The sequence below is a fragment of the Artemia sp. Qi Xiang Cuo genome, chromosome 9 (genome assembly GCF_049724085.1).
Source record: "Artemia sp. Qi Xiang Cuo chromosome 9, ASM4972408v1, whole genome shotgun sequence".
NCBI classification, from domain to species: domain Eukaryota; kingdom Metazoa; phylum Arthropoda; class Branchiopoda; order Anostraca; family Artemiidae; genus Artemia; species Artemia sp. Qi Xiang Cuo.
In genome coordinates, this window is record NC_142802.1 from 21386011 (window position 1) to 21410488 (window position 24478).

Here is a 24478-nt window from a genome sequence, read left to right on the forward strand (position 1 = left end):
GAAGAATACGCTTTCGATTGTTGGAACCCCTCCTCCTAAATGATTCGACCCCCTCCTGACTTGAAATTCTAGCAACGGGACTGAGTAGGGGGTGCGATGACGTCAAGCTTAGCTACCGTGTCAAGTCGCACTTTTCTTTTGTATATTATCTGTTTTTGTGTATTCGTAGCATGGTCTATCATACCTTGCGTTAAGATTTGAATATTAAGTTATTAAAGAAGACTCATAACTTATAAGTCAATTAAAGGTAAAATAAATTTAATTAGTGTCTATTTTATGTCATCATGTTAATTAAAAATTTTGAGTTAGGATTGAAGTTGCGCGTTCCCCGGCTTTTACATAGTTCCCCACTGTTTACCTCCTACTGAATCCCCCAAAAAGGGTTTTGAGCGCAACTAGCATTTGACAATGTAATTATTGATGAACATACTGCAACATGTTCAAAGCTGTTTCAAAATGTTCTTGAATATTCATCAGGGGATTAAAAAAGGAAGCGGAACTAGGATAGTGGGGAAATTTGTTATTATGGATGGGTACTGATGCATTATATGGACACTTCTAAAAAGTCAAGCTGGATTAATGCTAATGAAATAAAATAGGATGAATATACAATAGTTTATTAACAAATTTGGGCCATATATTTGAACATTAGGGTGGGGGGGGGGTGGGGGGTAAAGCATAGCATAAATTAAATACCTAACCTAACCTAGGTACCTTTTACCCCATTAAACCCCAGAAAAAACAACAGTTTAAATATCGTAAACGCAATGAAAACTACTCTTTGCATTCCATTTCTCGCGGTCTCTTGAAAATAACCAGTCTGGCGGGTTTAGCGGTCTCTTGAGAATAGCCTATTTGACGGGTTTTTCGTGACTGGTTTCCTTGTACAATATATAAAAGTGTCTATATAACGCACCCGTACCTATGGATCTGAATCAGTGGGAAGGTTTGACTGAAACATATTTATACATTGAAGGGATGTGACATACTCCCTCCCCCCTCAGTGAACAGCTAGGGTGTTCTAAGCATTATTTTGCTCGTATGTAGATATATGCAAAAGTCGGATAGTTGGGTCGAAAAGAGGCTGTGTTTAAGGCACCAGGCCTTCTCCCTTACCCTTCAATAAAGAGCATGATATTGAAGCTTGTCTCAATGTGACCCTCCAGTTGTCTCGGTAAAAAAAAGTATTGTTGTGCATTTGTCGGGTTTTTAATCTCCCTGAGCTATCCCCGGGTATAAATTCAGGTTTTGAGATTTAAACTTAGCCGCCACATATTCTCTAACAAAGCCTCCCTTGGTTACTGCCCGAAACTTTCGCCGGATCATTTTTTTATCTTTCTCTTGTTAATTTATAATATTCAGAGTCGTAAAATCAGTCGTCGGGATGTACCTCAATAAAAAAATTTCTTGGGGGGGGGAATCTGTAGTAAATGTGTTTTCTTCAGTTGTTGGTAATTTTCTCCATTCTTGTCAGATTTTGACCTGCCATCCCTCCCTCAAAGGACCTCTCTGATAATATGCTATTTACATTTCAAAAAATGTATAATATTTATTAGGGGAATGCTATATTTTTCGGAATTTCTCACTTAGAAATATTCTTTCTCCTTGGGAAAAACTTTAGCGAGTCTCTAATTCCTTCTCATATGTTTCCTGTCGGTAGCATGACGAAGTTTTGGATTTGATTATTTTCCCCGGTTTTCTAGCTCAGGTCATTAGTGCTAATGCAGTCGAGGAAATTCCCCAGTCCTCCCTCTTACTGGATCGAATAACCTTTAAGATGTATTCACTAGGACTTAGATTTAAAAATGTATCTTTCAAAAGGAAGAAACTTTTTCAAAAGATGTCGTATAAAGCTAAATTAAACTTTATCTTTTCAAGATCTGGGAGGTTTTCGGTATACTGTAATCTCTAAAATTAAAAAAAATTAAATATTAATGTAAACATAGGTGCTTACATATCATACCCTCAAGTGTGTGGGGGGGGGGGAGATTACAAGCATTAAAGGGCAATTTTTAAGGCAGTAATTCTTGTAAGGAAGACATTTGTACAAAGTTTTTGGATGGGGATTGTCCCTACTCTTCCCTGGGCCATATCCAGGATTATGGTTCGGAGGGACACACAATAAAATTCACAAAACGTAACAAAAATTCGTTTACGCGTATTTTTGTCACTTTTGTGCAGGTCGGACATTTTTTTAGGGGGGGGGCTCAAACCCGGTAACCCCCCTACGATATGGTGCTCCACTCTCCCCTTCCGATATAGATGTAATTAGTATATCGTGGAAGGGTAATTAATATACCTCCTTGAAATTTGTAAGTTTGAATTTCTGTAACTTTTGAATAGCCTATACAATTTGTTCTTGCATAGCTCAAATTTTAATGGATAAAAACCTCCATACACAGTTATGCAGTTGTCGGCAGTTGCAGGTGCTGAATATAAAAAAACAAAACAAAGAATTTAAAATGGGCACTGGCGGGTCCAGGTGGGGGCGCAGGGGGGGGGGAGGTCCCCTCCCTAACGTAGTGGTGGTTTTGGGGCTATTAAATATAATATTTTTTGTAGAGTGTGAACAGCTTTTTAATGTTTTTATGGCGGGGTATTTTTTTACTTACTATTTTTGCACTAATATTTTTAGATCATTTTAATTTCAACAGATTTAGTAGAACTTTAACCTTTACCAGATTTTAGATTAAATTTACGACTATTCCCACTACCTACCTACGATGCACAATATTAGAGGTTCCCTTTAAATTGCTGGTATTTTTTTTGCAAGTTTATCGGAGCAACCTGTTATGCGCCCCCTGCTAAAAAAAAAATCCCGGATCCGCCCCTGGAAATAAGGCGCTGAATATAAAATCATTAAAACAAGCAAAAACGTATAGCAGGAAACAGCTTAAGAAGGTTTGAATTTCCTTGAAGATTATATCAGACCTAGACCTAGGACCTATACTTAGATATATCAGACTTAGACTTAGATATATCAAGAGGGGAAATGTTTTTATTTTGGTTTCTTTGACACTTTAATTCCAAGTCTTTCTTGTGCGTATGGGATATTTGGGTGGAACTGAGCGTCAGTCCATTCACCCCGAAAACCAATCATCGTTTTTTATATCATTTACACCCCCTTCCCTTACTTTCAAATAAATTTTCGGGTTTTTCGGATTTCAAAATTTTGAATCTGAAAAAAGGTACTACCTTTGTACTTGTCATTTGTACCAGTAAACCCAGGGCCTTAGATTTAATTGTTTTCAGTTGATTTATTTAAGTTGGTTGGGTTTCTTATGTCCGTTTTTCCATGGTATGTTCAAGCCAATTTCTAACGATAAAAATTTGGTGTTGTTCCATAATGGAACAAAGACACCTTTGTGCTGTTCGAGTGAAATTAAATTTTGCAACCTCGTCAATAAGTCCTCTGTTGAGAAATTGATAAATTATTTGTCTCTCTCAGGAAATTCCAATTTCTTCCTCTCTAATTTTATAAGCTTGATTTCGTGCTTTCTTGTTCCATTTTGTATTGATCTTAGGAATTGTAAGCACATTTTTTTTCTATTTTTAAACTTACAAATTAATATTTTGATTTTGATTATTTAATCAGATTTAGTCCATAAAAAGATTAGTATGGAGAAAAAACTAAGTGCTAAAAAAGAAAGGAATCTTCATGGAATCCTCCCCCCCCCACATCCTTTTTTAACATGATTTTTTAATAGGAGTTAAGGAACCAAAGTGTATTAACATAGATGAAAGGTTTTATGTAGGCATAGGATTTTTCACAAGGGTGGGAGGAAGTTTGAATCCACGAGGCAAAAGAATTTTAGGGTTGCTTTCAATTTTTCTGTGGTGTTTTACGGCTTTATGACTTCTAAAACACAGCTACAGCGCAAGGTCTGTCACACCTTGCGGTGTTTCTGGAGAAATTAGGTCAAAATACACATAAATCCGGATTTTTGGGAAACAAATTTATATTTTTTGGAAATATGTATTAAACAATTAAAAACACACCTAGCATAAAAAAAGCCCTTAACTATGGCTTTGTGAACCTGTACAAACCCTTACCCATAACGCCGTATCCAGGGAAGGGTAGGGGGTTTGAACCCCTCCCCCTGAAGTTTTTCTTACTCGTAAAAACGCGAAAAATGTATGTAAACAAATTTTTGGTGTGTTTTTTTCAAGATTTTTTTTTTAAGCACCCCCCCCTCCGCCCCGAAAAAATATTCTCCCCGAAAAAAACAAATCCTGGATACGGCCCTTCATACGCAGAATGTTTTGGTTGAAATTAGCCTTTCCTGGGTTAAAGAAAAAGGTGATTTACATAAAAAATATGGAGAAAATTGCGAGATTTCAGATCACCTGCTCAAAGCCTCTGCTGTGCATCCGGCTGCACCTATACCCTGAAGCTTATCTTATAGGACATACAATTTCTTTCAAGATAAACTTTTTTTATTTTTAAAAGAAATAGTAGAGTCATGTGGTTAAAACTTTCAGGAAACTTAATGAGATTAGTGAAACTTTAAGCTGAACTATAAAATTCTAAAAATCCCCGAAAGTTTTATTGGCCTAGCTGAACTATTTAGGTTTAAAACATTAAAGTAGGTTCATTCGGACTGCGATTGTTTACCTTACTTCAGAACGTTTGGAATATTCCAAGTGCCAATCAACGACAAAAACCCATTTTTAAAAGAGGAAAAATATCTATGAAGTTTTAAGTTGAGAACCGAACAACAACGCCAATAAACATCAAGAAGGGAATATGATTAATATCATTTTTGTTTGTTATTCTCATCTGCGTCATGTAATTTTTTCTTACTTTTCCCGTTTATTTCCGTGATGTTCCAAATTAATCCCTTTTTCTAAGAGATTTTTAGAAAGAATTCTTCAATTTATTTCTTATCCTCACCTCCAAGTGTTTATAAATCATTGAGCTCTGGGAAACATTTAGAAATTGGAATTCCAATTTCTGAGAGGGGTTTTGTGATTTAAGGGTCATTTGACCCTTGTCTGGTCAGATGGGAATTAAACTCCTGAGAATATTTTTCTTTCCTGATTTTTCTAAGCTGATGTGTGACAATATGTCTGAAATATGTCAAACGGAATGTTTTTCTATGTCTCAACTTAGCTAAAGTGAAGTGGAAGTAAAATTAATTAAAAGGAACGCTAGTATTTTCCGAAAAATATTTCAGCATTCCTTTTTTATAGCTTGGGTTGGCAAATATCTTTGAATATAATAATAAAAAAAGAAGAAGGAAACAACAGCAATATAATAGCTCAAGAGGCTTCAAAAATGATCGCAAAAAAGGAAAATATAGCATGATTGACATTAATTATAATGACAATAATGATAATTATATCAAATAGCTGAACATATTTAATAGTGATTTAATTAATAAAGTAATATAAAATAATTAGTCGATTTTTACAAAATTGAGCTTTTTCTTAGAACAAATTAAATCAAAAAAAGATTATGGATCTATTCTTTTGATTTGGACACAAGGATGTCATTTGTGGGAGAGCAGCCCTCCCCCCCCTGAGGCTAAAAATATATTGTCAATATCCGCAAAAATATTGGACAACCTAAAAATGGATTGTGCTCTGCTTTAACCCCCCCCCCCTATAATTCAACTCTCATTTCCTTCCAAAGATAAATTGAATGACCTCTCTGTTTGAACTTTTTTCTACTCTTTTTTGTGTTATTCATGTTCTTGTCTACGCACAGGGTAGACTTTGATGGGGGAAAATCGTCCCCGTGGCTTATTCGAAGTATTTTTTCAAATTTTTCAAAAATTAAGATTTCCCAAAAATATGGATTTTGGACTGAAACATGTTGTAGCCTACTTCTATTGCGATCCTGCTGTAGAAATCCTCAGTTATTTCATACAAGTTTTTGTTATGTGCAAAAAGAGTATATGGAAATTTCAAGCATACTTTTTTGTACGTTTTGAATGACATGCTATATGTTATTTTGATATGTATATATTATTTTTCTGTCAGTTTGTTTTCTTTCATCTCCCTCTCTCCGTCCCCGTGTGTCCCTGTCTCTTTCTTCGATCTTTTTTATACGTATCCACATTGTCAAGAGCGTATCCAGGATTTTTGTTTGGGGGGGGGGGAGGGTGTGCCAACAAAACTTTGAAAATGTATATGAAATTTGTTTTTATGCAAATTTGCTATGTTTTATAAGTCAGAGAAACATTTCGAGGGAGTCAAAACCCTTAACCCCCTGGATACGGAATTTAGTTTAATCCTTTTTTAATTACAGTACTTTGCATTCGAGAGTCGTGTTTCAATTTATCTAAATTCATCGAAACTGTGTGTTGCTCTCTTTGCATTGCGCCCACCACCACCCCTAAAAATATCCAGTTCGGACTCGGTCCGAAATGGAAATCTGCCAAGCCATTGATTTTGCAATTTACCTTTTAGTTGGTCGTATTTTTTCATCAGTTGTATCTTTTCGTTCGATAAAACTGTCATCTGAACGTGTCAAAGTCATTTCAAGACGTTAATTTGCCGGCAATTTGCGACCTTGTTCCCCGTCACTGTCTTGCCTAAAAGATCTTGATGTTGGGCCAAATGCTTGTGTTTATGATTCTAGCAAATCTGTGTTGCCGTCTTTTCGTAACTGCAATAAACTTCTTCTGTAGGTTGTACTTTGACAATTATGACTGTTGTAGAATTTGACAGTTTGGATGTCAAAATAAGGCAAAACGTGCTGTAATCAAATCAGATTCACATTTAAAGTAATGTCACGAAAGAAAAAAGTAACTTTCCAGCTTGAAATTACTCTTCCCTTACCAGTAGTGGAGCTTTGATTCGCCCCCCCCCTCATTACTGCTCAAACTGTTGTATCCACGGATTTCGTGTGTCCATGGATATCAGCAGTGGAGTCAACGGCTCGGCTTTTCTGCTCGTACTACCTAATAGACGCACGCGAACAGACATCCATTGTGGTTATTGGGAGGGGGGGTATATTCGTTAAAGTAGTAAAAGAAAGCGGATTAGGAGAAAACGGTACAAGTGTATTAAACGTACTCTTTTATGTATTTGATATGGAATGTCAAACTGGAGATGCTATAGATACCCGACAGACTGGTTATTTCAAGACACCACTATTAAGAATTGGAATGCAAAGAGTAGTTTCCATTGCGTTTACGATATTTAAACTATTGTCTTTTTGGGTTGGCGGGGGGGAGGTACCTAGGTTAAGTTAGGTTACGTATTTAGTATGTGGTTTCTTTTACCCCCCCCCCCCCCCTAATGTGCACATATATAGCCCAAATTTGTTTCTAAACTATTATATATTCATCTTATTTTATTTCATTAGCATTAACCAAACTTGACTTCTTTAGCAGTATATAAAAGAGTACGTAGCCTATAATGCACCAGTACCGAGAAAACTGTCATATTTAGAATTTGTCATATTTCACGAAGAATTTTTAAAACATTGAATATTTTGGCTACTCCACAACTGAATTATCTAATATTGCTTACATCTCTTTCAAAATGACGTGATTCCATTTCAGGTGTTCGTGATTTAAGCCATAATTTGCATATCAGACATTGATATATACGAATGGCGGGACTTTTAAATTCTCTTCGCATGTTTTGCGTCATCCCCTTTTTTATTAGTGACTTTTAAAGTAAATGACAGATTATTATGTCAATAACCTTTAAATTGCATTCTCATTTCTTGTAAGAACATTATTACCGTTGTTTTAAAGTAATATTTCTTCATTTTTGTTTCTTTTTCAATGTTTAACATACCTGAATTGATTAGTAACTGAACCAAAGTTAGATTCAGTCGGTAAAAAAAAGAAAAAAGAGTCCACCCACCTACTAAGGTAGGTGGGTGGATAACCATAGTTTAAATAGAAAAAAAAAGAAAAACAGAAAATCTAAATAAAAAAAAAAATAGAAAGAAAAGTAAACTGAACCGGTCTATAGCGATCATGGACCTATGTATGCAGCGGTATAGACCTGAATTATACCTGAGCGCTATCTAGGAAACAAAACGTGGTCGAAGAGAAAATAAGTCAATTTGTTGGTAACCCTAAAATAAGTTTATGCACCAATTCACGAAAAAAGGGAGGGGTCGAAAATTTTATTTTTATTTTTTTTGAAATGAAGATACAAAAAATGGCTTTTTAAAAAATCTAGGAGGTGTTTTTTTCATTTGTTTAAAAACAAAATGCAAAAGAAGGTATTTTTTAAGGTTTAAAGGTATGATTGCCTCCCTGCTTCCTCCCCCTAATTGGTGCCGCTGTCATAGAAATCGGTTCTATTTACAAAATGGCACCTATTCAATTTAGAAGATAATTCATTCAGGAGCAACAATCGAATTCTTTAGACTTTGGGAAAATTTCCCCCTTTGAATTTGCTTAAGAAACTCCACCCGTCTTGAAATAAAAAAACAAAAAAACGTCAAGCTATTAAAAACCTTGTGTGGTTATACCATTATAAAAAATGTGTTCAACTATTTGATATTATTATTATTATTATCACTGTTATTATAGTTCATGTCATTCATGCTATTTTTTCATTTTTGTTTTTATTTTTGGTGCCTCTTGTGCTCTTATATTGTTATTTTTTTCTTCTTCTTCTTTTTTAGTATTATATTTGATTTGTGTTTTGAACTGACAAACAGTTTTCTTGAAACTGAATGGCTAAACAAATAAATTAATAAATTTATTTATTAATTTAGAAAAAAGATGGAGAAAAGGAGAAAAGATGCATTTTTTAGCTTCTTTTAAATTAAGCTGCTTGTTCATGAACATATTTTCTTTTTACCCAAACAGAAAGCCATTTTAACACTGTAAGTATTTTGAATATGAAAAAGTATTTGATTTAAAGAAGAACAGATTATGAAGTTTTTATTTTTTGATTTTAGATAGCCGCATAAGCTGAGTCATAATCAAAATTTTAGCTTTGCTTTGCACAATTATCTTGTGTGTTACACACGTCGTTTCTTTTAGTTGTTACTGTGAGGGTCCTGGAAATACGTTATAACTTTTATGCTCGCCAAAACTTGTTATACAGGGAACTCGCTACAGACTTTTAAACTATATTTTGCATATTGAAAATCATAAATTTATAGCAAAAGCGATTATGGAGTTACTGTCTTTTTATTTTCGATGGTCATGTGAATAGGGGCGTGATCAAAGTTTTTGGCCAGTTTTGCACAGTTCTCTTGTATATAATTATAAATGTCGTTTCTTTTAGTGTTGACAGTTAAAGTCCTGGAAACTCGTTATATAGAGGAAATGGCGTTTCCAGGCCCTGAGGAGAAATCCTGGAATGGAATGGAAGATTCAATACTGCTACCGGCGGAAGCATTGCTGGAAAATAGTGAAAGTGGCCTTGTTCGGATTGTTGTATTTGCTTTCAATCACTTGGAGCAGATACTAGGTCAGAACCTTTCTAGATTATAGGCTACGCCGTAGCTTTTTTTTAAAGTTTGTGGCAAAAAGTTGATATCACCATAGACAATATTTTTTGTAAATTTTCTAACAACTTCAGTACAATAAAACAGATTTACCACAAATTCAGTAATTATAAAAAGCAAGTAAAATTTATAAGTAATATTCAGTATGTTTAAATTAGTCTAGGAAAAACGAAAATGTCTAAAATCTAGTAAAGTAACAAAACAAAAATTCAAATTTCTTGTAAAATAACAAAACAATTCGCAAAAATCCCAATATTGAATAATATTTAAATTAATCTATTAAAAAACCTAACCAAATCTGGTAAAACAAAAAAAGTTAAACAAACTATTTGTTAAAATTCAGTAAAATTGATAAATTTACAACAATTTTTTTGCAAATTTGGTAAAAATTTGGTTGAACTGCTAAATTTGCAGCAAACTATTTATAAATGGCAAAAATTACAAGTAAAATTGATGACTCGCAGTTTTTCCGCATTGCTGTGAAACTAATATTAAGAAAAACGACAGTTTTGTTAAATTACAAAGCTAGTACAAATCTTTTGCTGAACATAACGAGTACTTCAAACTCGTCCTAGCTTTAAGCCGAACATCATGGTGACCACTCTTCTGCAGTCACGTATGCAGGGAAGGTTCCCGGGGGGGGGGGGTAAAATTCTAAATTTTTCAAATTTTTGAACAAATTTTATTAAAATTATCAAACAGATTTATTATTATTATTATTGAACTCCCTCTTGAGAGTTCTTTGATCGGTCCTAGCTCCTCATCGACATTTCAGCAGCGTAAATTTTGCTCGTTTCGAATTTCTGTGCTTCTTCTCTATCCCGCTCCGTTCAAAGTAGATATTTTGGTCACTCCAAAAAATCTAAAGATTTTATCTTTTTCTTAAATTTCATTTCAGTCTAATTTAGGCTTTTCATTTGGGCTATTTATTTGATCTATTCTGCATGTATGCCTTTATGCCTAAATTTGATATATCAGTGTTTTATTTTTGTAGGCTACTACTAAAGGTAAATTCTACAAAATATATGCCTCAATAATGTTCTGTCAAAAAAAAAGTCAAAGCTAATTTATGACTCATTTTAACACCGTTTCTCTAAAATATCAGTCACAGGAGCGCCAATTCACGAAAATATTGGTAGGGGGGATTTTGTTCTAATTTTTAAAAATCGAGATATAAAAAAGAGAAATTTAAAAAATCTGGAGAAAGGGAATTTGTTTTTTTTTTGTTTTGTTTTTTTGTTTAAATTTTGTTAGTGAGAATACCAGAAAAGTTTCTTTTTTATTAAAACATAGGGGAAGGGGAGATACTTGTCACCCCCGGTCAGTCAGCAGAAAAAAAAATGGAGAATGGAGGAGTTGAAGGAACGTAATTGCAGGTCAGAAATCTCCCTTATCGAATCTCCCTCTTTCATCTTTTCCATGTTTGCAATTAAGAAATAAAAAACTCATTTGAGTTCTAAGGATGTAACTGAGACCAAAAACTTCGAGTGATAATTTCTTTAGTTTTTTTTAAACTTCAAGAAAAAGGACATGAAAAGTGAATAAGGGATTTCATGTAAGAATTCTCTCCTTTTGGTCTTTTAGTTTTTACGATAATTAATTTACTTCAATATACCTTTTGCTTTCCTAATAAGAAACTGAATATTCACATATTAGGTTTAAAAATAAAAATTCATTCAAAAAATTCTCTCTTTGGGAGCACTTCAAAGCTATTCACTCCCTTACAATTTTAAACCTAAAGTAAGAATATTCAGTTTCTTATTGACAAAGAAAAAAATATATTTAAGTAAATTAAACGCAATAAAAACTAAAAGATAAAAGATAAAAAGGAGAAAATTCTGAGATGAAATTCCCTTTTCTCTTTTTACTTCTCTTTTCTTGAGATTTTAAAGAAATCACTTTTCTGAATTATCATCTAAGTTTTCCCTTTTCACTTTTTAGTTCTCTTTTCTTGAGATTTGAAAGAAATCACTTTTCTGAATTATCATCTAAGTTTTCGGTCTGTTACCTCCCTTGAACCCGAATGAGTTTTTTTTTTTGTTTCTAATGACCAACATGGAAAAGATGAAAGAAGGAGATTAAATGAGGTGGAGATGCAGTATTATGTTCCCAGATTTATGACTGGGGAATGGTGGTGTGGGGTTATTTTTTTTTATTCTGCTTGTTTTGCACTACTCAGTAAAGTTTTATTTTTTCGGGAATGACAAGCATCTTTACAACCGCAAAACTAACCTCCATCGGAAACTGGAATAGGATATTCCAAAATCCAAAAACAAAATCCTTGATCAGGCATGTATGTTTTTTGTTTGTTTGTTTGTTGTTGTTTTTTTTTTTTTTTACGTGCCCAATAATAAAAAAAAGACTTTTTTCAATAAGTTGAATAAGAAGTATCTATAAATTCTTGAGAACTCGGGATTTAGGGGGGGGCAGGCCCTGTGCGGCTCCCTGGGTAGCCGTGCGCCCCTGTCCGTGATGCGCTGTAAATGACAAATTGCAAACGATGCATGAAATTCCGCGTATTTTGTCAGAGACTGCATATTTAAAATCGGTACCAAGAGAAGATATATATATACTATGAAAAATGTATACTAGGGGCTGCCTGTAACATAGGGGCATGCGGAAGAAGTGGGGCATTTCTAGGAAGAAGTGGGGCAAGTGGGGCTAGGCTTCAAGAAAAATTCCCGAGATGTAAATATTAAAAATCTTGCGAGTCATAAAAGTGCCTGAATTTTGCGCAGTTAAATAACTGTACTATTTCAAGGGGCTGGGAAAAGGGGAAGACAAGTATCTGATCTTCTCTTTTCATGCTCTGCCTGTGCTCTTTAACTCTTATAAAATCACGTTGTTTGTGCACTATCTTGTGACAGGCGAACTGTCGTTTATTTTTGTCAATCCTGTTTCCCCTTTCTCTCACGGTGATAGTCTTAGCCCTCGTGTACTTTGATGAAATTAATAAAATTATTCTGGGCCTGGGCACGATTCATTCAGACAACTTCGAGGATACTCATTGACGTCGGTATGAAAAAAAACTGCGAGTAATATTTTTATAGGCTTAGGTGTTGTGAACCTAGATAAGTTATAGTTTAGATTTTGCATATATTTACAAGGGAAATTTAAATGCTATGCCGGGTGGTACACATAGGTCATTTCACCATTTCAAAGTGAAATGTCTTTTTTCAATTAATTATTGTTAATTCTTTCAGGATTTTAAAATTAAATCAAAATCAAGTAAAAACAAGAATTAAACTAAAATAACTTGTGCAGCTAGTTATATATTATGCCGAAAATACTAATCACACAATTATTTCAATTGCTAGTACAAGCCTGTTATCTGAAATTTCTGAAAAATAAATTTTTCTGTTTACTTTGACTTTTTAAAAATTTATAGGCGCTGAAGAAGAACTATCACCGGAGACGTTGTATTTGCGGAAAGTTAGACATGGCAATACAACTCGAATAGTCAACTCTCGAGTTCTATCAGCTTCCCTTGGTAAAGGGCGGCATATTCAGTTGCCGCAGCCAGTTACCCTTACGTTTCGCCATCTTCAGACGGAGAATGTCTCAAACCCTTCTTGTGTCTTCTGGGATTATACCGTGAGGTAAGCAGGGTCGTTGATAGGAATATTTCCGGATAGAAGAAGGGAGGTATTTCGTCAGACATTAATTTTACACTCATTTTTAATTTAAACTCTTTGTGGAAGGGAAGGATCTAGGGGGTACTATCCCCTTTAGTTCTGCAAAATGTTTCACCCCTATCTGGTTTATTAACCTCAAATTATGGAGAATTCAAAGCTCATAGTAGCATTTGATTTAGTTGAATTCTTTAAATTAAATTCTGTATTTGGTTTCTAAATCGAATTCTTATTACTGCAATAAAGTTTTGGTGTCTTTTATGGAGCCCACGGAGCCTGTAGATCAACCACATTACATGAAATAATTTTGAGGGGAGGGTAGTAGGTTAAAACAGTTAAAAAAAGGGGCGAATTAAATAAATATCATGGGAAAACTGTAAATTCTGCAACATTTCATGGGGTGAACTTTGGGATAGAGACCCCCTCTCTCATGAATGCCTGCACTCATGTATGCTGCTGATATTCTACTAAACAGACAGGGTTGCCAGAACTTTTAGGGACAAAAGTGTCCAATTTGCCCAAAAAGGGACACTTAGTGTCCCTCTAGAAAAGTAACCAATATACAGTGTTGCCACTATGAATTTTCAAATCTGTGAAAAAAGTGCCGAAAAACCTGTGCGCAAATACATCTATAAGAAAAATCCCCAAGACGTTACCAAAGCTTAAAAGTAAAGTACACACTAAAAGCAGTCGTATTTATAAAAAAAAGAAAATAAAGACATTTGGTTTTTGATTTGGAAAAGTTTCCAAAAAGTATCCTTTTTTCAAAAAGCTGCCTTTTTGACCCAACAGTGTCCCCGTGTCCCTCAGAGTGAAAAAAAGTCCAAAAACCACTAAAAGTGTCCATTTGGCATCCCAGTAAACAGATGATTTCTAAAAATTCAAACGTTAACAATCTGTTGACTTTCAAAGACAATTCAAACTTCAAAGTTAACTAAATCTTCTTTAGCTGTTAGGTGTCATATATTTTTAAATTTTTGCTTGAATTCGCCAACGTTTTTCATAATTTGGTGCCCGATATTACCAAAAAATGCATGTCTGCATATTGAGGTCTTTTAATTAAAAATTAATTCCGAATTTTTTCCTAATGTTTTGAAGATATATATATGGCTATGTAAATTTCTACTTAGCCATTTCAACCATTCATTTTTAATTTTCACTGCCCTTGGTACTTCAACTATTTAACTATCCAAAACGTAAAAAAAAACAACTGAGAACTCATTATTATATAAAACTTTAATTTGAAATTCTATCATGAACAGACTCACATGCAAGATACGTTTTGTGTGTGCGCGGGGGGGGGGGGGTTGTCAAACAGCAGAAAAGCACGACCACTAATTGTAGAATGCCCTTTTATTATTATTTGCTGTTTTGTTTTTATTACTTACCCAAATGAATATTGTCCAAACACTGTTTGCCTGGTTCATGAGAAGAATAGCTATATTCTTGATTTATTTTTAGTTTTTTGCCAAAGCGAGAAATTCCTCGTATCATCTAGCTTAAGGCATTTTCTTCTCCAAAAGCGTTATCTGGAGGTCCCGCTGGATTAATCATATTCCTCTGTAATGACCTCGAATGATATTTATTTCCCTCTCCGTTATCTGTCAACCCAGGCTATTTATCTTGAATGGTTCGTTTAATGTTTTTTTTTTCTCCTTTCTTCTTATGGTCGCTATTTTTTATGTTTTTCTTAAATACTGGTATGAACAGTTGTGAAACCGGAGGCGTAGTTTAGGATGAAGGCTTATTTTGAAAGAGAGGGGAGATTTTAACTAAGGAACTAGACGAGGAGAATTAGAGTGAAATTTGATCAAATGAAGATATGAAAAACTATAGTCATTGTATATTAGTAATTATATACTCGCATATACTTTCTCAGATGCTGGAACTGGTGAGTAATGTTGAATTCAGTCCCCAAAATCAAATACCAAAGAAAAAAAGAGATAGACTAATGTCCTACATTCTCATGTTAAAAAATGTATTTTAGTGATTTATTTAGGAAAGCCAATTACATTGCTGCCTATCTCTATAAGCTACTTGTCTCTGTAAAAATGGCCCAGCAACTGAAACGTTGATTCGACGCCCCATCAATGGCTCTGGATGATCTTTATACTATTTTAATCGTATCGTTGGTTTAACGTATGACCCCCGCCCCGTTGTCGTGTTTCCCCGTTGCTGCTGTGCCAAATTTTGAAACTGTAAATATAATGCAAAGCGTGATTGGTTCTTTTGTATGAGATTTTAAGTCAATAAAAAGGATAAAAAAACTTTGAGATCACAACAATTAAACTTTGTCTTATCTGTGCTATCCTTTATTGAGTGAGAACAAAAAGAGACTTACTAATTTTGATTTCGTGTATTTCTGTCAAATAATGCACTGGGTTTTCTACGAGCAAAGGGGCATATAACAAGGTTTTGATTTTTGTTCCCGGGGTATGGAAACTTTATATATAGATAAGCATACTGTCGGTTTAATTAAAAAAAAAAACATATTAATATTTTAGATTTTCATGCTTTTCTACCGTTCAAATGTTTGTGGTCTATCGAAATTATTATTAAATGTTAAATTTATGTGATATTCCACGCAGTGGAGTGTAAACCTCTGCTGTCACCACTCTGTAAAGCTTCTCGAATTGATGTTAAATACTTTACAGGAGTATAATTATTAAACAGTGATGTGTCTTCTCTCATTTTTTTTTTATCACTAGCCTCGTCATATAGAAGGAATATGTCTAAAAAGTTGTGAGAGTTGCCACTCGATGGCGAATGCTGAAATTTAATGCCCCTTCTCTATGACGACAGGTCTGTAAAACGTATAAATTGCCTTTAGATATGTTTTTAAGATATTTAGAGGCAAAATCCATAACTCACTAAGTGGTGATAAGAAGTAAATAGTTAAAAGAAGTAATTACTAATGATGCGAAAAACTTTGTTTACTTCTGCTGAGCGTAAAAGTCCCATGTTAAGAACGTGCATGAGTGTAGGAGTCTTCCAGAGGGAGCTTCAGTTTTCACCTTTGGAGGGGGAATTTAAAAAAAAGGTAAAAAGTAAAACTCTGTGGAAATAAGATACTCTAGGATCAATTTCTAAGACCATACGAGCCTGCTTGTTACTCATTAATTGTGGTACTAAACATTTTATTTGACGTGGTGGGCGGATTCACTAAAGTACCCATGACCATACCTTGAAGTTCATTCAAGTTTAACCAAGTTCATTTTTTAATTAGAGATTCGTCTTTTACACTGTGCATTATGGGCGAATTGCAGCTCGCTTTCTTGTGTTGGTAAAGGCTTTGTAATCTCTTAGCTAGGTATTATTTTTCTTAACTCGATCTTTGATTGCTACTACTACTATTATTGACAATTCATCGTAGCACCAATCCGCCTGAGACCAACACAGCTGCGCACGCTCCCTCTCCATCCCAATCTGTTTGGAGCTTTACCCTTTACTCCTTCCCAAGGCGTTTATTTATAATGTAATATTTCTTATAACTTCTTCCCACCTCATCTGAGGTAATTCTGACTTTCGTTTGTCCCTATTTTTCTACCATAGATTGCGATTATATGATTAGAATTTTAGTTTCAGACTTGTCAATCATAGGTTTCCGAAATAGTCTCTTTATAAAAGAGATTTTAACTTTTGTTTCCATTTTTAATCCATATATAAATTTATATTCATGAAAGTTGGACCAAATAATGTGTTAAAAAAAGAAAAAAATGCAGAAGAATGCTGTATGATTTGAGAGATTAAATTTGTGTTGTCAGTGTCTTTCAGTGACCGAAGTTCCTTCTTCTTTTTTCCACTACAACTCTCATGTCAGATTGTTTCTGTTGACTTCCTTTCGACATATTATTCCAAGAAACTGACATGTTTAATTCCCTAAATTTCTTTAATGAAAATGTAATCCTTGATAGCTTTCTTTAATAATTAAAAGTTTCGATAATTAACTTCTAGTTTCCATGACTACATCACTCTCGAGAGAAATATCTAGATTTAATTTCCAATCAAAGAGGAAAAGCCATCCATTCTATTCCCCCATTAGGAACATAGTAATTTACATATTTTACTATTCCAACTCATATTTATGCCCCAAGGCGTAGCCTTAAGACAATCTGATCAGATTTATTGGCTTTTATATAATAATAAACGTGTAATAAACTGGGAGGGGGGGGGGGGGAGGAAATGTTAGGAGGAAAAGTATGAGGGCTTTTTGGGGTGCATTGATTAAAAAAAAGTGAAACCTTAAGCTTAAAACTCCTATTATTTCTTCACAGACTATTTTCTGTCACAATATTAGTCTGTAGTACTGTTCTAACACTCCTCTCAATGAGCAAGCATGTGAATATATATGACTGCCCCCTTTCTAAAAAAATGGACAAGTTTGGCAGAATTCCCCCCTTTGTTCTTACTTTTGCCACCCTTTCCACCTTCCCTAATGGCAAGACCCATACACCACCTTGGTAGGTTTTGGACTAGGCCACTACTGGGTTTTTCCCAGCGCAGAAAAAAAACTGTCAAAAATTAGTAAATCAAACAAAAATCTTACTTCCTCAGATTTGACTCGGGTTGGGGGGGGGGGGTACAGGTCCGAAACCTATCCATGTTCGAAATTCTGCTGTATATCTATGTGTATGTCTATCAGATGGTTGCAAGAATAGGAGAAGGGAGCCACGTATGAAGAAATTTATTTCAAGCGGGTCTAGTTGCACGGGGCTGGGGCCCTTAATGGGGAAGACAGGTGTTAGCCCATATTTGGTAAGGCGAATTTTATGGTGCATATTAAAATTCATTGGAAGAAAAATATGTAGATTTATTAAGGGGACTGAACACGGGCCGGGGGCCCTTAATGTGCTTACGTGTCTGGATGTAAGTGTAGCTAAAATTGACACTTTGCACTTTAGTTATGGTTTTGCCATAACTATAGATAGGTAGTGGTAGTGAACAACAACAACAAAAAAATGCCAACTGTTAAAACATTACTTTGCTATTGGTCTATATGTATATTAGTTCAAGATTATTGAAATTATTAAAAAAGGCACAAAATAAAATGATTACTTATTTTGAAGGATTTCAGTGTTTCAAGCCCGCCCAGTTCAACTTTGTATATATGCTTACGCAGAGACGCCAATTGGAGGAGCAGAGGGTGGGCAAATATATCCGTTTTTCGTAGTTTCATTAAAAAAAATGGTCCCCTCTATATTTTGAAAAATACATTTTTTTTTTGGATTTTCATTTTTCTCTCAATTGGAGAAAAATCCTTTGTCTCTCTTGTACATTTTTGTGAATTGGTTCCTTTGCTTATGGTAGTAGGAGGGCGAGTACTTTTTTGTTCCCCTAACTTTGCTTAAATACAAAGATAAGAGGTTGCTTTTTTCCTTTTCTAATAAAGCTAAACTGTGAAGCTATAATCCCTATGTAACTACCTGAGCCCAATTAGTATTTTAACTTGACAAGAATTTATGATCTTATTTTAAAGGATTTTTTCCCTTTTTCAATTAAAAACAGGAAATAATTAATATGCTCGTGAGTTAATAGAATCGAAATATTCTTTTGTTGTTCCGAAAAAGCGGCTATTTTGCCTGTTGACTGTGAAAAAAGCATTTGTTTTATGGGACTTTTTATTTATGGCCTTTAGCTACTGTGTAAGTCATACATATAATATCGTAACACTGTTATGACTAAAGGTCGTATCTGATAGTTTATGCTTTTAAGATAATTGACAATAACCGGTTTTAGGCTATTCTCAAAGGGATGATCGTTCAGGCTGTGCAGATCAAGAGGGTGAAGTGCGGCCCTGCTGGCCCTTCCTTTGAAAACAGCTTAGCAAACAGTTTTTGGTAATTATCTCAGAAGTTAAAAATTTCAGATATGACTTTTAGGTGTGACAACAAGGGCTTATCCAGGATTTTTGTTCGGGGGAGGGTGAAAAAACTTAAAAAAACACATCAAAGATTTGTTTATATGTATTTATGTTAGATCTTATGAGCCGGGCCTTTTTTTTTGGGGGGGGGGGATGGGCTCAATCCTGTATCCCCTTCCCTCTCTGGATACAACTTCGTACAACAAGGCTGTTTGGGGGGGGGGGTGTTGTTTGATCATATTTATTTAGAAAAGGCTATTAGTTCCTTAAAAACTAATAATATTAATTAAAACCAAAAATTTTATTTTGTTTATTATATTTTCTCTATACTTTTACCTACTTAAGACAGTATATACACTTTTTTTGCTCGATAAAGCTGAGCTTTGAAGTCATAATCATTTCTTTACGTAGGCTTTTAAAATAATTTTTATTTGGAAGGGGATGTCAACTCTTAGAGATGGTATAATGAGAATCTTTAAAAAGCTAAAATATACTGTCAGGTAGATATGACCTCTTGTTCCATGTCCTTCCTCGAATTTTTTTGATTTTTTCCTGTAATTTGTTACATTTTCTTTACAATTCCAAAATGATGCCCCCTCCCTCCATAAAAAACAATATACTTCGTAAATGCCTCCCTTCTGCGTTTTCCACAGCAAAGGGTCAAATCTCGCTCAAAACGAAAATTCCACTGAGGAGGATGGCTAAATTACACGGGCTGCCGTTGATATATCTTCCTTCAAGGGATATGAAAATAACAATGCCAAGTAAGATTAAAAAAAATACAGCCTCCCCTTCTAATGAAAAGGACTCCTCAATGGTGCATGTTTTTTTTAACTTTACCCCTTCACACATCTAGCTTATGTAGCTGTGTTGGCCTCAGGCGGCTTGGTGCTGCAATGAGTTGTTTGTAGTAGTAGTAGTTATCTTACTCCTAGTAGTACCACTATTACTAACAACCTATAGCAGCACCCAAACGACTGAGGCAGCCCCGCTGCTTATACTCCTCCTCAGGGGCGGATCCAGGACTTTTTTTTAGGAAGGGGAGGGGTCGCAAAATAGGTTGATCCGATAAACTTGCATTAGGAGCAAGTTTAATTAACGCAAACTTGCGTTAATTAAGTATTAACACTAGTTTGGACGATGTTAGGGGAGGGGGTGCCCCCCTCTTCCTCCCTGGATCATACACTGCTGCTCCTCCTCCACCTCCTCCTCTATTCAGACCTTCATTTTTGTGTGGTAATGTAACTTCAGCACAATGGATTTGCTCATGTCTAGAATAGAGATGAAAAAGAAAAAAGAAACAATTTTTTTTATTTATGTCTACTGTTACAATTTACATTTAAATAAATATTACTTGTTTGTGAGTGCTAGTTCAAACCAATATATCTTAGAAGTATATTTATTCATGGAATCATAATATGCTTTCCTCGCGTAATAGGATAACGAGGATCTTCTGTTGTATTTTCTATTCATTATCACTGGTCAAAATACAGAAAATTTAAAGCTTGTAGGCTTTTTTGAGCTTATTAGAAACAAAAAATACTTCATTTCTTAGCAATTCAGATTGACATTATATGAAATCTAATATCTAGTCTATGGTTGTCTCCTCCCCTATGGTTGTCAAGTCTCCTCCCCCTTAAAGTTCGAAATAGTTATTATTCTCTTTATTGAATTGAATTTATTGAAAAAAGGGAAAACAAGAAATATATCACTGATTACCAAGATCAACGCAGGGGCGGATCCAGTATTTTTTTGGGGGGTGAGCAAAATAGGTTGATCCGATACATTTTCCAGGGGGGGGGGCAAAAGATGCTGATCCGATAAACTTGCGTTAGGAGCAAGTTTAATTAACGCAAACTTGGGTTAATTAAGTAAATTACGCTACTTTAGACTATGCTAGGGGGGTGTGTCCCCCTCGCCCCTTGGATCTGCCACTGGATCAACGGAAAATTGCGCACAAAAATAACTTCAACATAGTTTTCCTGGTCTATGACCAGGAAAAAAACAGGGGAGAAACAAAACTAAGAAAACAGATTCATCAAATATTCTTTAAATAATAAACTCACATCACCAAACCAAACAATACCCCCCCCCCCAAAAAAAAAATATATATATTGGTGACATAGTTTGCCTGTTTTTTCTTTCTACTGGCCCGTCTCTCTTCTGAAATGCGTTCCTACGTACGTGTATGCCGGAGGTTCAAATGTTTTAGAACAAAATATCATAGTCTAAAAATGTACATAGGTCTGATCCATAGGATGGAGGGGTGAAGTATTCACAGTTATTAACCATCCCCCCCGCCAGAAAAATCTTCTAATTTCTGAAATAAATCCCAGCCTACGTGTATTTTGAGGAACATGGAATATTAATTATTTTAGGATAAAAACTTAAATCCCTAAATTGAAATAAGTCTTACCCTTAGGGAGAAGGGGTGCAAAATTACTTAAAATATCTCATCCCCTCATTTATAAAAAGTTATTGATTTTGTAGACAAAAATGCTTATGATCTTTTGGTACCTTGTTTTTTTTTTCATTTAATATATTTTTCATAGAATATATTTTCTCCTTTGAAACCTTTGAAGAAACCATTAGAACGCAAATAAAAATTGATAAAACATATAAAGGGTAAATGGTACTGTTATTACATAGGGTTACCCTCCCTGAGAACCTACTGCAAAGTTTAATTATTATCAATTTTTGTACAATGATACTTCAGCAGCTTTATGTATCAAGTTTCAGACAAGAGCGACATTCAACTATTAATATGCTTCAACGCGTTTTTTTTCTTTTGAAGACGGTTTTGAATTTCCCAAGTGTCATGTTTTGATATTAGACTTGAAAAAATCTGATGATAAATAATGGTGATAGTTTTGTATGCCGAAATGAACGGCCTTTTCATGAAAGGCTTTTTTTTTTAGATTTGGAAGCATTTGAAAAGTGTTGGAACGAATAAGGAATTCTGTCAGGTGGAATTATAACCGTTAATTTTTCTGGGTAAATTATTTTTGTGAAAGTCACTTATTCCAGGTTTAATTTTGACGGAATATATTATAGACTTTTACTCATTCCCAAGCCCCCTCATGTAACTCATTCCACACCCCCCTCATTTCCAACCTCATTCCCAACCCCCCTCATTCCCTCATCAACTCATTCCCAACCCCCTCATAACACCAGGAAGGCTGCTCCTCCCTGGTTTTTAAAAAACGATAGACAGATTTTAATAGAAGCTTAGTATTATCAAAGAGTACTTCTGAGCATAATACACACAACAATGTTTAGATTCAAGAAATCGCCAACAAGATATTTTTTTTTTCGTAGGCTCAGTAGGCTAGTTTAGATTTAATGGGGCTACTAATTCCCAAAAACTGAAAATTTGCAAAATAAGTAGCAAAAAATTAGGAAAAATATATTAGTTTGAGCAAAATTATGGTTTCCTTTTATTTTAGCTTCCTATAGAAAGTTTCTTGAGCCTTGCTCCCTTCAAGGAAAAAACATTCAAAGGTGTAGAAATAATTATCACCATTTAACGCCGTACACTTTTTTTTCTTTTTCTTTTTTTTTGTCCAACCTAGTAAGTGAACTTGATTACAATTCTTATTGCTTTTTCTTCCTTTCGGGAATCAAATTCTCACCTGTGAAGCGTGTTGCTACAGCTGAGTTTGAACCCTGGGTCCCGTATAACCTACCAGAGATCAGACCCACTCTGCCACTGCAAAACATTTCTTATTCCTAGTCTTGTCTTTTTCCTATTTGAGTAAGCTCATTCGTCATTTTTGAAACGGAAATTTCCCTTTGTCACCTTGAAAAAGGCATTCGAATCAAGATGGAATCCATTTATCTTTTTTTGGAGCAAAAACAAAAAAGAACAATATTTAAATAAGAATAAAAATATTCAGTTTTTGCTGCCCTCTCTGTCAGAGGCAAGGATTTAAAAGTGACAACAATGTCAAGTTGAATTAGATGGTGGTGAAAGTTGAAATGTCGCATAAAAAAAGTGATGATGATGATGAAAGATCGCTTTTCAAGCTAGAATACTCTTTTGTTTAGTGTTTTTTATGCGATTTGACTTATTCTGACAAATCTAATTAGGATATTTCTCGCTGATTCTTTAAGGAAACGATCAGCGACTGGATCTTGTAGTTTGCTTGCAGCGGTCTTGCAAAGGAAATTCTAGTTGACGATTTTCAGAAAACACCATAATTTCCCAGCGAATTTTCATATAGACTTTCTGCAAAAGGAATTCGAAAAAATCGTATTAAAAAATATCCAACAGTTGGTCTCAAGATTGATGTTCTCAATGATGTACCTATGAATTTTTTGTAGTAGGGGGGCGGGGGGAGGAACATAAAAGTTGCTACGTAGAGAAGGAAGAGTAAAGATACACGCCGATGATATCACAAAACTTCAAGAATTATGGAGAAAATCGTAAGAATTTCAAGATTTTGGAGGGTAGCGTGTTGGATGGCCCTCCATTGCGGAAATATGGAATTAACAATTATGTTTAGTGAACATTTAATGGACGTTCCATTCCATGAAATGAGCATTGATGTAACTCTTTATGAAAGACGATACGAAAAGTGGCACCTTTTTTTTCACTATAATATTTTTTATTATAATTTAGCTTCTAGTCAGTGTTTTTGACTGGCATAGCATTAGTTTATTAGAATGTACTATTTGATGTGTCTTCCTGTTGAACCTAAACCAGATTATCGTAATGAAATTTTTACGTAAAAAAGGAATTTTATTTTTGTTTCCTCTCCTTTTCCCCCAATTAGAAAAAAACTGTTTTTATTTAGTGCTTTCAGGATAAAACGCCACCTGAGTCAGGCAATTGAAAAAAAAATCTTGTCGAATGTTGTATTTTTTCATATTCTCATTGGATGATTATATTTCCGTTTTGTCCGGAAAACACCAATGAAAACTGGACTTATCCACAGAGAAACAGAGTTCATTAATTTGTTTTTCCTATTTTGGCGAAAATTCATTTAGGTGAAAATCTCTTGACACGTTTTATCTTGCGCTTATTTAAATTTTAATATTTTCAGTGCTTGGTCAGAAGAGGGATGTAGAGTTTCTTTGACCAATAAGACCCATACAATATGCCGTTGCGATCATTTAACTCATTTTGCCGTGTTGATGGATCTCCGTGAGTCACCTCTAATGGCCTCTCATCATGGTGTACTAACTACAGTGACTTATATCGGGATTGGCATTAGTATTATCTTCCTGGCTTTGGCATTTTTAACATTCGTCTTTTGTCAAGGGCTAAAGGTAACTCTTCATCTCTTGCAGTGTGTATAGGCTTCATCTTGTTGCAATAAGCTCAGGGTTGAATTGAAACGATTTCCCATCCCTGACTGGTGTCCAGGTCATGTATATCTGACGACAGGGACTCTAATGGGGGGAGGGGAATCCTCCCTTCCTTCAACTCTACATGGTGCAGAATCAAAATTCTTTGATAAACATTTATTATGAACGGTCAAAAGGTCCAAAAACGTCTTGGGGGTGTTTTTGTTCCTTGCAGCTCAAAGGGCAAGGGACAAATAATGCAAA

General features: G+C 34.8%; 1 protein-coding gene across 3 annotated transcripts in view; it reads left to right on the forward strand.

The window, feature by feature from the left end:
• Nucleotides 1-24478, forward strand: part of Cirl (Calcium-independent receptor for alpha-latrotoxin) — a 140650-nt gene that overhangs the window by 71153 nt on the left and 45019 nt on the right. For all 3 annotated transcript variants that reach the window (XM_089094366.1, XM_089094367.1, XM_089094368.1), the window contains exons 6-8: nt 9211-9396; nt 12822-13032; nt 23971-24196. In XM_089094366.1, the coding sequence (XP_088950492.1) occupies nt 9211-9396; nt 12822-13032; nt 23971-24196 (623 nt within the window). The remainder of the gene's footprint in view (nt 1-9210; nt 9397-12821; nt 13033-23970; nt 24197-24478) is intronic.